This window comes from Nelusetta ayraudi, unplaced genomic scaffold, assembly GCF_046127955.1.
Source record: "Nelusetta ayraudi isolate G7.1 ecotype Tasmania unplaced genomic scaffold, CSIRO-AGI_Nayr_v1 ptg000011l, whole genome shotgun sequence".
Classification (NCBI taxonomy): domain Eukaryota; kingdom Metazoa; phylum Chordata; class Actinopteri; order Tetraodontiformes; family Monacanthidae; genus Nelusetta; species Nelusetta ayraudi.
In genome coordinates this window covers 19,943,039-19,960,171 of record NW_027466061.1, presented here as the reverse complement: position 1 = coordinate 19,960,171, position 17,133 = coordinate 19,943,039, and the positions used below count along the sequence as shown (strand labels likewise).

The following is a 17,133-nucleotide window of genomic DNA, read 5'->3' as shown; positions in this document are numbered from 1 at the left end:
ACCTCTGATTTCCAACATCAAAACAGCCCAAGGGGTCGGAGGCGGGGGGGTCGGAGGCGGGGGGTAGGGGGGGAGGGAGGGGGGCTTTCCTTCTCAGTGACAAGATCAAAGATGCATTGAAGAAAAAAGGTGACCATTTGTTGCCCTGACAAGCCGCCCGTCTTAACCAGTTGCATGTGCATTTCATCATGCATCATTTCACAGCATTACCGCCCATCTTTGATCACAAACAGCGTGCCAACTTTGATCTAACATGAAACAGCACAAAGAGGGCCATCCACGCAGCGCAAGAAGTTCCCAATTGGCGTTCCAAAATGGTGAGAGTCATTTTTTCTTTCACGAAGTTTCACATTTTTCCTCACCAACAAGGACAGTTAGACTGTTCTGTGATGTTCCAAGAGAGGTGGCAGGTGATGCTGCTGGGAAAATAGTCCAAAATAACGGCCCATCACAAAGCCTGCAAGCACCTTCTCTTGGAGAGCGGAGGAGGAAAAGGAAAAAACAATTCTGCAACATCCCTGCGTTCTCACGAGCACAGGAGAAATCCTCACATCCCACCCGAAATGTCAACTAATCAGCGACCAAATGTCAAAACACTTGGGACGACAAAAACAGACGAGCAGAGAAGCTTCTTAATGTTGAGGAAGGAGTACAGTACAGGTTGTGGCGGAGACAGAAGATACAAGGACCATTAACACAGCAACAAGGCCATAAAGTCACAACAGTAGAGGCTTCCCGGTCAATGTTAAAGGTATATGGCTGCGCATGCAGCCGCAACGACCTTGTTTGGGGCCATCGAACGAGCCAATGATGGCCGTTAACTGCCAGTGCGTCACTTAGCACCGTAGCCCGGGAGAGGATGTGTCATTTAGCACCCCTACATGCACAGAGCGCTTGGCGGGGGCTATTTTAAAAGGTGCTAAAACCTTCTCTGAGGGGGTATTGATCTCGGTTGGCAGACAGACTGTGTGCGATCAGTGGGCGTGCAGACACCAGAGAGCCATAATTTTCCACGGCTCTGTCCTGCTGCAGTTAGGCTGTGACAAGATTACAGCGGAGGAAATTAGCAAGACCAAAAAAAAGGAAATACTGACGGACCCCTTGTGAACTTGTTCTGAGGAAAAATACTTTCTTAAAAAAGAGTGATCTTCTCTAGCCCCTGGAAACACTAGAGGCCAGCTGTTGAAATTGAAAAATACGAAGCTAAATTCCAAAATATATCATTCAAACAGCTGCAGAGTATAGAATCAGTATCATGCTGTTTCAGTCATAGGATGGGAACATAAGAACGGAGCGTAGGGGTTTCCTGGTCAAGTAAGTGTGCATACAACTTCTAGATCTGGATCAAGATTTTGAAGCTCTAATAGAACAGCCTAGACTAGAAAATGTCAGCACTGTCAAAAGTAGCAGCCAAAAGTTGTGGGTAATTAAGTTAAATTAAAGTTGAATGAAAGTGCAGCGAAGATTTCAGGAAGATGCGTAAAAATGCATTCAGTGAAAATAAGCGAGTGGAAGGTTCCCTTAAGTAAACTCACAGTCCCAGCTTTCAGCTTTACAATGCATCTTCAGTGAGTCTTTGAGTTTAGCAAACATTTAGCCTTAAGCTGTCCTTAAAAACCAGCGGAGAAAAAAGACAAGAGTCCTCCAGCCGAGTATGGATCCCGCAGAGGCGGCGGTTTTATCAGAACTGCTTTTTTTATGTTTTCTAAATTGATTTGCATATCAAGCTCGGCACCTGGCACCCCCAGATGAAAGTGGACACTCGCGCGCTCTGATAACTGATCTAAATCTGATTTGGGAGTGGCACCTGCTTGGTTAAGACAGTCTGGTAAATAACCGTTATGATCTAAGAATCTGCAGTCAATCCAAGAGCAGTATTGATTCCATGATGCGTTTGCTTTTGGTCTCCCACTCTTGTCAAAACGTCTACGTGCCACTTGTGTGCTCTAGACACGTCGGCGGCCCCTTCGGAAACTACGCGAGCATAAAGACAACACAATTTTCCACAAAGACTCGCGTTTGCGTTCAGCAAACAAGGGCAGCTTACGAGTTCAATCCGAAACGCTAATCACAGCGGGCACTGAAATAATGAGAGTCTCGACCTTAGGGAAATGGCTCATGAAAAAACATACTCGCCAGCTATTCCCATGTGCCTCGTGGGCAGAGCAAGGCAATGAGTAGAACAAAGAAAAAAGAAAACAAAAGAGATAATTACATTTGCAATGCAAAAACGATACCTCTCTGGCACCTGGTTCTTGCCGAGCACCAACAGCAGCTCGCACTTCTATTCAAATTTCAATTAAGGCTTTTGAGGAAAAAGAGCCGGCCTCAGTCTCACTACTCCTGTTTTTGAACCTTAGTGCTGTTCTCAAGGGTGTCGAATGGGCCGCGAGAGCCGCGTTCAAGTTTAAAAGCTGGGTCCAGGAGCATTATAGAATTCTTTTTATACTTCCAGCGGAGCTCTCACTTCAAAAGTTGCGCAAGTACAAGATAAGAAACTACGGCAATCCCAGCAGGGGGAGCAGCTGAGTGTTTGCTGCCAGCACGGTACGGTCATGCACAAGTTCCGCTCCAAATTTTCCCCGCAGGAGCTCACGGCACCACGGGAACCATGGAGGGGAAATTAGTACACTTTGTAAATGATTTTGCATTTATGTGAGGTTGATGATTCTTTTCATTTCTGGGCTGTTTGCACACGCCTTCTGGGCTTTCTTTCATGACGTGCATTGGCAAATGTTCAGATGGTTTTCCTGCTTCAGTCGCAAGAACATTCAAAAGCTTCATTTCTAATCTTAGCTAAGCTCTTTTCAACGATGAGGAAAAAATGTTTATGCATTTTTTTTGAGGGAAAGGCTTGCGGTGACAGTGATGCAGACAATTTTGCTAGAAAAAAATCCATCAGAAAGTTGTGGATATGAGCATAAAAACAGAGACAAGAAAGTTTGAGAGAAAAAGACTGTCAGATTTTCTTTTTCTTGTCCACAACTTCACCGCTGCAGACCGTCTTAATCCTGCTTCACCCTCAGGAATACAGCGACATGGCTGATGCTGAGTGAGGAGGCAGCAGTGAGCGGGAACACGCAAAGTTCATCAGTCATCTGGGAGTTTTGGAGCCTGCTGGTTCCTGCATAGTCCAGCAGAGGGGGCAGTCACCTCACACAGCTGCTGCCTAGCACCCAGCTGGGAGTTTCTTCAGAATTCTCCCAGCTGGGAGAATTCTGACTGTGGCAGGCCTCACTGACGGGGGAAGAGCCAAAAGTCTGAGTGATGTGTCACTGTGAAACATTTATTTTGATATGTAATTAAGGTTTGTTCAACGGAGGGATTACGGCAGCAGGAGGTTTATCTGTTCCTAAGCATTCGCAGCAACAGCAGAGCAGCTGGAGGCCCAGAAGTATTTAGTTTGTTTAAAAAAGACTCCCCAGAGTGCTGGTGGAAATACAGTTTGCCAATACAATATCTGAAGAAACAAAATTCCTATTAGCATAAAACTGTGGAGGGATTAGCTTCTTAGCATTAAAAACCATCTGATAGTCTGTGCAGAAATGTCCAAAATGTGAATAGAATTACAATAATTGGCAATACTAATAACAATAATTTATCTTCATTCATCATCTGTGTGTCACATATAATTATCAAACAAAGACCATGTTTAATTCTTTCTCAGCAAACTCGGTTTCTGAAGAAGAGCAAGAAATGTGCTGGATGATCTAGTTTCCTTAGTGGCTTTCATTTTCATCATCCTTTTAATTCCAATACTCATGCAAAGTGCTCGGAACAACAACGTTGTTCAGAAGCCTTTGGAGCTCTGCTAGTTTTGAAAGTGCCGATTTAGCGCTTCTGTCCCCATCAGCACCGCTGACATCACGTCCTGATTCTGAAGCTCTTGGTGCGCATGTATTCACATCAGCTGTGACATGTGAAAAGCTAATCCTTCAATCCAGGTCAAACAAACGCTAATCTGCTCCAATGGCATGATAGGGGCTCATTATAACGCAGTGCCGCACAGAGAGTTTTAATCTGAAATACAAATAAATACAGTGAGTTTCTCTTCATGTGAGTAGGGCCGCGCTGCCAGGAGGTGGGGGTGGGGATGGGAGTGGGGGGCACAGCGGTTAAGAAAACCCACTTCACTGCCATTTATTTCCACAAGAGTCGCATCATCGACACCCAAGGGCCCAGTGTTTAATCAGAGCTTGCGGATGGTGACGTGCATGTGTGCATCTGCACACGTGGACTCGAGTGCGTGTGACCGCAACGACAAAGCGCTCCAAATCCATCAGACTAATGCATATCTGATATCAAATGGAACATAATCCCCACGAGTATAAAGGATTAAGCGCTATAATATTCACTGGAATCCCGCTCCCACCCCTCTTTGTCTGGAGTCAGCAAACTTTTTGGGCCGAGGGGACAGAAACGCTGCCATATGCTCACACACAGAGAGAGTCGGGTGAAGCTCTGAGCTCTGCTGCTTAGGGTGGATTTCGTATGTGTTATCAATTCATTACTTCCACCCATCCATCCATCTTCTATACCCAGTTCCTCCTGCACTGCTGGAGCCTGTCCTCGCTGCCATGGGGCAAAGGCAGGGTGACACCCCGGACACGTCCACAGTTCATTGCAGGGCCACATAGGAAAACAAACAAAGACAAACAAGCATCCACACACGCACGCCTATGAACAGTAATCCTCAATCCCTTATGGACAATTTAGAGTTGCTAATTCACCTCACATGTATGTTTTTGGACTGTGGGAGGAATCTGGAGAAGCCCAAGAGAAGCCACGCAGACGCAGGAAGTACCATGCAGAATCTACACAGAAGGTCCCCAAGCCCAGTGGATTGAACCCAAGACTTTATCGCTGCGAGGCGGCAGCATGAACCACTGCACCACTGTGTCGCCCAATCACATGCTCTAAAATTGCGGAGTGAAATGCCGAGAACTGTTCACAAAGCCTCTTAGTGGAAAACAGCTAGTCAGAAATAATGATAGGAACAATTAAAATACAAATTAAATATAATTAAAGCACAAATACAAAAGTGAAATGCAAATACCAGTGTACCAGTGCAAGATAAAAAAAAAAAAAAAAGAAAGCAGTCGGATGGTGCAATGCGGAGATGCAGCATTAAAAACGATTCCAGTGTCAAAGTAACAAAGTTGCATTCACAGCACTGACAGCATTGGCTTTAGTCCGATACTTGTGGGTGCCAGGATCACCAGACTGACAACAAACCCACTAAGATCTACAGGACAGCTGTGCTGCTTATCACTGCGCTGATATGAAGGCCAACCACGTCACTTTTTGACCAACAACAGCCACACCAGCAGTTGCTGGAGGCAAAGTGTGACAGGCGGACACCTTCCAACTTTACAACACACAGCCCTTGTTGACGCTGTGCTGAAAAGTGCCTGTCAACATTTTACCCCTATCTTTAAATATGAAAAAATGGAAACTTTATTTATATAGCATTGATATGTAATTCTGTGAATTAAAGATCAAACAGTGCATGCAAACTTAAGTGTGGCAGACAAACTGAATTCCCTTTCAAGAGTACAAGAGCAGGAGACCCCGAAGGAAGACGGAGCCGCCGGCCATTGAGAGGTCCTGTAGTGGAGGGAAGCCATGTTTGTTGAAACGCTCTTCTCCTGTTTTCAGCGGAGGAGGTTAGTTGTGTTGTATTTATTTTGTTATTTTGCTCTATGAGGCAAGATCTTCAAAAGAACCATTTTGTTTATTATTTTGGCCATGCCCTCCCCAACGTTTATGCTAAGATGGTTGTAGTGAATCAAATCCATCTTGTGGACTGTGCATGGTCTTCCTAGAGCGCTGGGAGAAGGGGGAGAGTCTTTATGTCGTGCTCGAGTTTCTGGGGGATAACAGTCGTTAGAGACAACACAGGTTTTCTCGCATCACTTAGGACATATTATCTCTATTGTACCTATAATTTCAGAGGTTTCAACCGCAGGCCCTTGTTGTAACATACAAACAGCAAGCAAAGGGGCAAACTGCCTCCAAGAACAGAGCTGCTGCACAGTCACGAAGCTCTGGGCTATGACTGCAGATACTCAGCATTCAAGCACAAAAATACCAAATCCCAAAGATTTACTACAGAATACTTTTCAGTGAAAGAGCTTTTATTCTCCGATTCGTTGTGTTTGAAGGGTAAACACGCGGGGGGGGGGGGGGGTTGATCCAACTGCATAGGAAAAACATTGACTGGAGAAAATCCATTTCAATTTGCCAAATGCGGGTTCTGGATTAGTGACATTTACTGACTGGTATTTTCCCTCAAACTCAATAGTATCCCTCTCTCACTCTGTCAAAGATCTCCTCACCAGCAGCGATTACAGGGAGAGAGTGTGCTCACGCAGCAACAGCTGAGGATACAGTTTATATGCAAATACACATACACAAACCATACAGAAGGCAAAAGAGACATAAAAGACATCATGCGGATGCAAAGTGTGATCTGTGAGAGGACAAGGGAACAAACAACACCACCACCACCACCACCACCACCAGCAGCCCAGACTCCGAGAGACACCGGCCCGGCTTGCCTGGGTGTTCTATTTGTTACTGACGTGTTCGACAAGAGAGCATCTCCTCCAGGCTGCCGGAGACAGAACACTGTGGTGCATACTCAATTTTCAAGCGGTTCAGCAATAGAAAGGAGCTTGCAACCTGGGACTGGAAGGGATGAGGACTAACGCGCCTCGAGGTTGCAAAGGTGCAGTTCTCACCCGGCACTCGCCTCACTGCAGCTAATGTGTATGTTAATGTAGTTTCTTGATCATGCCAACCGAAAACATTTTAAAGCACCCAAAAACATTTCGTTTTTCCTTCCCTTTACCAACCTCCACCTCTACCTTCACCCGCAGCCAACAGCAACTCTGTGGGTGGCAGTCATGTAGGCCAGCAAGGCCTGCGCAGTCTGAGCAGATGGCCAGCAGGTCTCATGCTGATGTTTGTTTTGTTTATATCAGACACGTTTATTCTACATTGAGTAATGGCAAGGCAAAAAGACATCTAAATTTAAAGCATTTTAACAAAACCAAAACAAAAAAGACTTTGTTACGCCATCTGACTCCTGCTCTCACTCAAGCCCAAACATGTAACGTCATGGCCAAATCTTATCCCAACATTAGCCAGTGCTATGCTTACTGATGCTTCGCTGGTGTATTGGCCAGGGCAGAGGCTGTCATTTAAAGTCATTCTGTGTCATTCTTCAAAGAAATTCTGAATTGGTTAAATTCCTTTGATGCAATCTGAGAGCCTTGACCATTAACATTTTTTTAAGTTAATCTTTAATTTTATACAAACATTATTGTTCAAATTCAAAAGAGTGAAGTGACAGTTCAGGACATGTGTGGTACAAGCTTTTACTGTTTATTCACATCAGTAATTCTCTGAGATTAATGAACAAAAAAAAGTTAGTTTTTTTTCCTGCCATTTCCTTTTTTTTAACTCTGTAATCCTCTTATTTTGAAGACAACTGCTTCCCTATTCTGGAAAACAATACTAAAATCTGGTGGGATGAGGAGAACCAAACTGCTGCCGGTGTGGCACAGGCATGTGCTCAAGCTGGGAAATGAAAAATGGAAAAAATGTGTTCTGTCAGCGACTCTGTGGGGCAACAGGAAAACAGCAGGGCAGGGTTGGAGGGAGTGGGGGGGGGGAGTAGTAGCAAGCTTGAGCTGTTGTTGGAAAACACATCTGGACAGCAGAAAAGCCATCATGAAGCCAGTGACGAAAGAGCAAACACAACAGCATGACTTGACAAGCAAGTGGCACGCACCCCTGACAACACCAACAGCAACCCTGCATGCCCAGGGAGCAGATGAAACAACACCCGCAGGACACGGTGGCATTTCCCACCGCTGCCCATTTCCATGTTCCATGACAACAAAAGTTCCGAGACACCAGCAGGCATCGGATCAGTGATCCGATGCCTGCTGCTGGCCCGTCATTGGAAGAGAAACTAAAAAATTAAAGAGCCGTCAATGCCGCCCTGAATGCCCCGATATAACTTCCTCTGTTTGTTCCCATCAGCCTCCTCGAGCTCATGAAGGCAATCAGCCTCCCGGTGCTTGTGCCAACAACACTGCCACACTTCCACTCAGGGATAATAACGGTGGCACTGAGCCCTTATTAGCAGATGTTGTCAAGAGCCCTCGGGAAAAGGGGCGGACCTAGCTCCTGCCGAGAACGCCGCCCACTTCAGGGCCCAACACTATCCACAATACAAAAGTCCTGGGTCCTGGATATATCTTTTTTTGCATTTCAAAAAAATGCAATAAGAAATTTTACTTCGAGACCGAAGAGTGAGTCTTAGGCCCTGTTTGCACTTGGCCACTTGTAACTGTTTTGGGGGATCGTATCACGAAGTACGCATCTTGAATCCGTTGCACAATCTGTTCGCACATGGCATCAACGTGCGTCTCGAGCGTGCCACTTGTGATCGCATTAGTGCATTTTTAACCACTAGGGGCAGTAAAGCGCAAACTACGGCTAGTTTCACCTGAAAACGAATAAGAATCAACTTCCTGTTTGCGGACTATATCAAGTCACTGGTTTTAATTCTACTGCAGCTCGTATGGATCCGAACGAGGAGGAACGACTGGTGGGACAGAGTGGTGACGACTTTATTTTCGAATCAACAGTGGCTGGCAAATTTTCGGATGCAACGTCGCACATTTAATCACATATGTGGGAAACTGCGACCGCTGCTCCACTGACAAAATACGTTAATGCGGAATGAAATTTATTAGCATCCTAATAAACGAGTCTAACAAAAATGATTTGTGTTCCCTTCTTGTTTGTAACTTTATAATGACGACGCCGGGAGGTGGGGCGCCGACCAAGTACGTACACGGGAGAGGTGAGTGGAGTAGGCGGTCGTTAATGTGGAGTGTTTGCACTTGGTTACTTCGTGTGATTTTTGCCAATCGGAATACGAAAAACGCTTGAAATGACCAAGTGCAAACAGGGCCTTAATGTTTCACAAATGCATGTGGTTTCCAAAAAAAAAATGTATTTTAACTTCTGTATATAACATATACGGCAGTGCCGAAAAAGGACAGAAAAATTGGAACACGTTGAGCAGATACATGGGGGGGGAACTGCCAGTCATGGTGAAGGGGGTGTGGCACAGAGCGCACAGTTGGGCCACACTAATGCAATTACAGGGATTTTCTGCTTGCTCAGAAGCTCGATCAAGGGCAGAGTGGGAAGAAAGCTCAGGGTGAGCGGTGCAAAATGCAGCCGTTACTCAGCTCAACACCCAAGCCATCAAGCCGTCTCACTGTGCAGACAAACACTGTGGAGAGAAAGTAAAGAGGATTGCAGGTTTTGACCTTTATTTTATATCAAGAATGGTATTGCATCGATGCATCATCATAGTGTCTACACCAGAAATGCATCAATAAGATATTGAGTACATGGTCTGACTAGGAAGTCAGACCATATACAACTATTAGCGACTGGTTGCGAGTGCTGTGTTTCCATTTAGAGGTTTGATGTGAGTTGACGATGATACATAAAGCATTAAATTACAGCCGGTGACACTGCTACATGTCCACCGGAGGAAGCAGAGGTCAATAAAACCAGCAGAACAACTGAGGGAGCTACGATCCGAAATTCTTCACACGCTCTCCACTCTGCTCGACAACACCAGGCCAAGCCTTGTGTTTCTTAGCACACCTCTGAATGACAGCAGCTTCCACTGAACTATTCACAACAGGCCCCGTTATAACTTACAATCTTTTAGCTAGCTTTATTTTTGGAGGCACTGATTAAAATCTTGAATCTTCTATAGACAAATAAGCTATAACTATTGAGATAATTAATGACTTTATCAAGAAAATAACAGCAAAGACATTAAGGACCATCATTTGTACCTTTATATTAAACAAACGTTTCAATTATTTTCCAATATATGAGAAATCAAACGCACATATTGTGCAGCATAAAGGTTTTCACACTACAACACAAATTGACAATCACGGGTTACACACGTACACAAAGTGTCCAGCCAGCGTTTGTCATTTCCTCGCAGCAGTGACTTGGCAGATGACCTGCGGCAGTCCAGAACGGCAGAGTTTGTCCAGGAAAGCACCAGGGCCCTCTACTGCCATCTGACCACCAACAATCTGCTACTTTGGCAGCTCCGACGCTTACTCACAGATTGGTTCCGCAGTCACCATATCCGCGAGCACAAGTTCACAACTGACCGCTCGGTGTGCAAGTGTTAAGAGATCAGACTTAATCCTGGTGTGTGACCTTTTAATCCCAAGAATTGAGTGTCCAAGCAGGAAGGTGCTGTGGAGTGCTGTGTAGCGGCACATAGACAAGAACTGTGGCCATCTGAAAATCTTGAAATAAATAATAATAAAAAAATCCTTTCTAAAACCACTGACAGAGCCTGGAGGACAAGATAAAGATACTGCAGGATATCAAGAGGCCAGAGAGAGGAGGCAGGATTATGTTGAGTCCATCCATTTCCCAGCAGTCTTGGTTTGAAGTGGGGTAACACCCTGGACACTCGCACTCACACCCAATCCATTATACCCGATTTGCCTCAAATTAATGTTTTTGGACGGTGGGAGAAACCCACAGTCTCCCAGAGAATATGCAAATTCCCCACAGGAAGATCCCAGGCATGGGTGTCAAACCCACAACCCTCTCATAGTGAGTGCACCCATTATTTAGAGTCATGGAACCTCAAAAGAAGAGGAACTCCATATCATTGTTGTTGACATATCGTAACATCGACCATAAGTGTGTGTGGTAAAACACTGTCTTGATGCAGTCACATTCTATGATATTCCAAATTCTTTGCAAATTATTATTACCTTAAAAATTGCATCTTAAAAAAACATGGAGGCTATGCTTTCTGAAGCACGATCAGAGTGCGCGGGATATTATTTACAACACAAGAAGGAAAGCACGGTCATTATTTCATCACGACCATAGATTAGTGAGCGTTTGTCATCATTGTGTCGTTGGAATTTGCTGGCATTGCATTTCATTTCATTTACATTCCAGACTCCCAATGGCAGGTGACCAAACTGTCTGTCAAGAGTACAGACACACTGGCAGTTGTCCACTTCATATCCAACAAATGACAACGCACAGAAGGCACTATTTAATGTAGGGGGAACGGGGGGCAGGAGGGAGGGGGGGCAGAGGTGAGTCAGTCCAACACAATACCTTAATAAATCTATATTATAGAGGTGTAAAAATCTACATATTTTGCACCTCTGATGAGGTCAAGACAGAGTACAGCAGAGTAGAGAAACAGTGTAACAGCAGATATTTGGCTAAAAAGATTAAACACAGGAGATTTCAGATATTTAAGGACCTGTTTCATTCAGGTCTACAAGAATTAACTTTCTGCTCTTGTGCCTGTTGGCTCACTGGAAAGAGTATATGAAACTGATCATTTTCATCATTTACAATCCTTTAGGGTCCACTAAAGACAGATCCACTGGGATGTGATCTAATAATAGAGCATATGGCCAAAATATTCATTTTATGCTGCTGACCACAGTGTGCAGTTCCACAATTTAGCTTAATGCACAGGCAGCCAAGTTTCCTTTTTCACTATATGTGGGTGCCTGAAGTTTCCTTTTTCACTATATGTGGGTGCCTGCCTGGTAGGTTGCCAAGTATGAGTGGAAAGAGTCAAGAGAATAAGCAGCCGTGGCAGCGCAGTTCAAACACCTTGACTTGTCAGAGTGAGACATTATAAAGCCAGGCAGGATTAGTCAACTGCAGACCAACTCGGCCGACTACACAGAGACGGAGATCACATCACTGTGTGGCCGCCCATGTTGATAGTGCTTCATGAGTGAGTGTGTTCTCAGTTGGCTGGGCCAGTTCATACAGCTGCTGCTGCTCCAGTGTGGATTAATGCTGAATGGCAAGAGAGGTGGTTACTGCTGTGAATGAGCTCACCTGCTCGTGTGTGTGATGTGACTCACACTGCCATGATAAAGAAACAGTGCTCTTCAAAGTTACTCTCCTGTCTCCGTGTGGGTGTTTTTTATTTTTTTTTATTTAAAGAAGTAGGTTTTGAGTTGAAATTAAATGTAAATTAAATCAAACTGTAATTAAATTAAAAATGTTTTTTATCGAGGCCAACGACAAAAGCGCAACACTGCATTTATTATTTATCCCAATAAACCAATTTCATAGCAGAACTGAAAGGTGGTTGAATGCATAATAAAGCAAACGGGGCTGTACCATACCCTTCACATCTTGACACTTTTACTCACTATTGCAATAGAGAAGCTCACTTTAAAGGACCAACATTTACCACATTTTCCATCGTAAATGAGTAACAGGGACAACCGTTTTTGAAAAGTGGTCGTGCCGAGTAAAGCTGCAGCAGCTGGCCACAGTGCTGCGCGTTCCCCTGTGGGGAACGCTCAGTGTCAAACTACTTTGACTAAAAAGTGCACGTGTTTGCCGCTGGCAGGCTGCCTTCCTTAGGGCTGAGATCCAGAAAGAGAGCCACCGGGCAACAGAGTTTTACCGTGTGGTGTTGCAGTGACGGTGCATTACAGAAGGTCACACTTCTTCGGAAATGACTGTTGCATGTGTGGGTTTGGTGTTGCTTGACATCCTACTGTCAAGACTCTCTCAGTGGTGAATTATTAGGTTTTCACAACTTTTTCAGTCTAGACAGCATATTTCCCCCCAGAGAGCCACCTTATTTAAGGCTTGTTTGAGACACATGTACAAAATTAAAATGCCACATTTTGGGCCAAGTTTCACGGCAAACAATCAACACTTCACATGTCAGGAAGTCAGGAAGATTTACAGAAACTCAACAATGTAATTACTGTTGACTTGAGTGCAGTGAGTGCAGTGTTGTGTATTGTAATGTTGAGTAATTGCTGATTTTCAGAAACTCCGATGTGCCAAGAGAATTTAGGGTCTCCAAGTGATGAATTCTGTCTGCACTACTTAAGACTGCGGCTCTATTAACGTGTTTTCTTGTTCCGTGGATGAAGTTGGAATGTGATTGCACAAATACATAACTGCTAAAACTTACAGAAACGGGGATGTGTTTATACAGTTTTACTGCACTGTGGGCAAATGTTTTGTCTTCCTTTTGATTTTCTGGAGTTTGCAGTCAAATATGAAACTAGCATGTTAGTGTCAAGGTTCCACCTAAACTCCTTTGTACTTAAAGAATATAAGAATAATAATAAGAATATAAGAAGAAATAAACTTTGCTCTGGTTTCTGGCTTTTTTGAGACAATACATATAAAACTTTTTTTTTAAAAGAACCGCTTCACTGTCTGATGAACAATGAATTCACAGCCTAAGAGATAAGACTGAATTCCCGAGTCTCCAAAGTTCTTGTGCGGTTGGAAGTCGACACGAGCACAGACGGAGCAAAACTTTGAACACAAATCTCTTGGCTTTACTTGAAATCCACAGGGTGTCTTGCACATTCTCTGTAAATGTGGAAGGGCCTTTCTTATCAGCCTACTTTGCGTAAGTCAACACATGGGACGGGGACGACCCAGAGAAGTGCCATTCATCCAGAAAACTACAAGAACTGGGACACCACATTCCCCATAGCCAGTCCATCAACTCTCAGCACTTAAGAACTCCCAGAATTACAGCAAGTTTGTGTGGTCTGTGAGCACTTTCTGCCCACAAGAGGGTAACTCTGACGGAAAAAGCCACTTTGTCTGCCTTTCTCTGACACACACCGTCCTGAGTGAGAGCAACAGCTTCATATCCTTGGACGAGGCTGGATGGAAAGCTCATCCTGAACAGTTATGCCGAAAGAGAACAGCCAGAGGCCGTCTGCCGGCTCACGGAGAGTTCTTCACGGACGAACTCACTCCACTTAAAACACAAGCTAACAAAGACGTCATCGTGCCAAGCAGATGCTGTTGTGGTGCGGGTGACTTCATGCCTTATTGTTTTTATAGTTTCTCCTCATAAATGAGTCAGAGCACTTTTAGCAGCCTTAAAGTCACTATTGGATAAAGCTGGGTTTTTTGGGGTTTTTTTTACAAGAAAGTTCCTCTCACACCTTTTTATAGTTAGAGTTTCAAAGAGAAAATAAAGCTGTGACTCACAGAAATTGTTGATGTCTATCTGATGTAGTCCATGAAGTTTCAATAAACAGACTGCTGTATGTGAAGCCCCACCAAAGCAAGGTTAAATTAAATTTAAATGAAAATTTGCAGAAGAAACATAATTAACACATATCATTTTTGCTACATTCACACAATCCATCAATCCATTAATCTGATTGATTTGGGTTTTGGCTGATGATCCAGTTCACCATTTTTGTTGCTCTGCATTGCACTTTGATTGGACAACTACGATTAGGAGTTTGGGTTGGAAAAATAGGGGGAAAAAAATCACAAATACAAATAAATAATAAAAAATAGGAATAAAAAAAAAATACATGAAGGATTTTTGGTGAAAGAGACAAATATGAGCAATTATTTTCCTTATTTTAATCCAAAAAGCAAAGAGGGAGAGTATAAAAGTAGAGCAGGGATAACGTAAATCCTTTGAATGCATTGACACAGTGAGAACATGCTGTCTGCATGTAGTGTTGCATATCTCTAATACCAGAGCCAAGAGACAAGACGATTAAATATGCTAAGTTAAAAGCTGTCTTTAGGACCAAGCAAGTAGGCAAAGTGTGTCACACCACATCAATGCTCAGCTCCTCTGACAGGAAACTGCAGCTTGTTGTTCGATTACAGGTCATTCACTGCTGTCCTCTTCTACTTTTCTTCAATTACTCTACAACTTCTATCACATGACTCGACTCTCAGTGTCTCACAGACGTGGAGGACTCTCCACTGTGAAGTGAAATTAACTTTTGGAAGGAGAAACAAACAGATCAAGTGTGTGTGTGAGAGATTGGTCATGTACACAAACACACCAGGGGATGAAGTGAAAACCAGGAGGTTTAAATGGGGTCAACTCCTGACTTCAGCATATTAAACACAAACATGAAACACACTAGAGTGAATTACAGTAAATCACTACCACCTTAACTCAATAAAATGAGGGGGAAAATGTGGTGGTGGTTTATTTCGTAATTGACGAAAAATGGTTTATACCTTTTAAAAGGGATAGTTCAACATGTTTAGCAAAACCATAATCCCTGTTATCCTATGAGTATGTACATTATTTAGATTTGCATTGAAAACAACTCTGTCTCATAATGTTACAATAACATTTCATATCGTGGTGAATGTGCAGGTCACAACTTATCCATGAGAGTGTTTTTGAAGTGCTTGGATTGTGTGTTTAATGAGTTTTGAGGGACCCGGACCGTTCACCTCAATTCTGGTCACTGAGTAGCTCACATGTCTGCCCCTCAAAACAACAGGTATTGACAACTAAAAGGAATGTACCTACCCATATGACTACAGCGACGATGGCAATAGGCAAATTTGCCAAAATGTAAAACTATGATTTTCGGAATGTCTCACTTACTATACAATTGTGTGAAACAAAGTAAGTTAAAAATGTTTAAAAGTTGCATGCAGTAACAGATGAAACAGACAGCGCCTATTTTTTTTTTTACACAGTAACAGACGTATGTAATAGATGTCTGTAAACATATAATGTTAAATAGCTTGCCAACATAAGTTTAACTTTACATAACTTTAAGGAAAAAAACATGAATTCAACATGTGAACCTTTCATTCGACAGATAGATAGATAGATAGATAGATAGATAGATAGATAGATAGATAGATAGATAGACAGAGAGAGAGAGAGAGAGAGAGAGAGAGAGAGAGAGAGAGAGAGAGAGAGAGAGATGTCACTAGGTGAGGTAAATGTGTGACATTCAGCAAAGAAAAGAATGATGTGAGAGAAGGATTGTCCTGAGTGGGCCACAAAAAAATCAATTCCTCTCTTACTACAAGTTTTCACTCTCGCAGCCATGTGGTTTGTACCACATGGCCAAGCGATGCAAATCTTTCCGTCCCACAGTGTCGAATGTCAACAGCGGTCAAGTCCCTGACATAAACGAAAACAAACGGAAAGCACTTGGCTATGGGGGGGGGGGCTTCCCCTGCCGGGTGAGGGGAGCTCTCTCGCCACCTGAAGCTAGCATGAAGGATGTTGTGAGCACAGCTGGATGGCCTGCTCGCGCGGGCCTCGTCCACAAGGCAACGCAAAGTGGGGGAAAAATAAACACAATTGCGACCAAGACCTCGCTATTATCTCCATGTGCGGGAGCGGAAAGCACACATTTTCAGAGTGAAAGTAGACGGCTGGCGGAAACCACAGCAGGAGGGGAGGTTACCTCTTCAGAGCATCATCATCATCATCATCACCGCCACCGCCAGCACCAGCACCAGCAGCACGGCTCTCGCTTTGCCTCACATCTGCCGAAACAGGCGCACCGACGCAGGGCTAAGCTACCGGCGAGGAGGCGGGCTGTTTTTTGTTTTGTTGTTTTTTTTTTTTTTTTTGCCCGTTTCCTCACTTCAGGCTGTGTTGAATGTTAAAGATAGAAAGCTCCAGTTACCTTCCACATCCAGGCCATTCTGTCTTATTTTTTCTACGCCGACAATGGTGGACCGCTTGTTTCCGTCCGCTCCCGAGACGCACGGCTCGTTCACCTTCTCCGTCTGACTTTTATTTGTGTACTGGCCTCCACACGAGTCACAGCTGCCGTGAAATTAAATACCGAGGTTAGCTCCATGAAGTGTGTGTAACGTTATTCGGCTCCTCTCTCGCTTTTTTTTTCTCCCCATGGAGCTGCTGGGAGCAGAAGCGACGCCGCGCTGCTATTGGCTAATGCACGCACGGAGTCCCGCCTCCGCTTGCATCACGTGTCGAAGTCCTAACTTCCCCGCTTATTACAGCGTCACTGCAGAGAAGTTCGGTGGTTTGACTTAATCAATGACTATGCGAAAGACGCAATGATATCGAGGTGACCTCGACACGAGGCGAGACGCCATGTTAAACTGTCGTCATGCACAGAGCGTCTATGCATTTCACCTTAATTATTACATCTTTCAATATACTAGATATTTTTTGGTCCCTCCAGAAATATGGAGGTGCTGGCCACTTCCTCAGGTGATCACACACTCTTAAAAAGGAATGATATTCAACAGATTTGA

The 17,133-nt window shown here is 44.0% G+C and overlaps 1 protein-coding gene across 1 annotated transcript in view; it reads right to left on the bottom strand.

Annotated features, from left to right (window-relative positions):
* The window catches only part of st6galnac3 (ST6 (alpha-N-acetyl-neuraminyl-2,3-beta-galactosyl-1,3)-N-acetylgalactosaminide alpha-2,6-sialyltransferase 3), a 59,901-nt gene extending 43,127 nt beyond the window's left edge, over window positions 1–16,774 (bottom strand). The window contains exon 1 of the mRNA XM_076021777.1: window positions 16,536–16,774. Within this exon, the coding sequence (XP_075877892.1) occupies window positions 16,536–16,553 (18 nt within the window). The 5' untranslated portion in view covers window positions 16,554–16,774. The remainder of the gene's footprint in view (window positions 1–16,535) is intronic.
* Window positions 16,775–17,133: the final 359 nt, after the last annotated feature.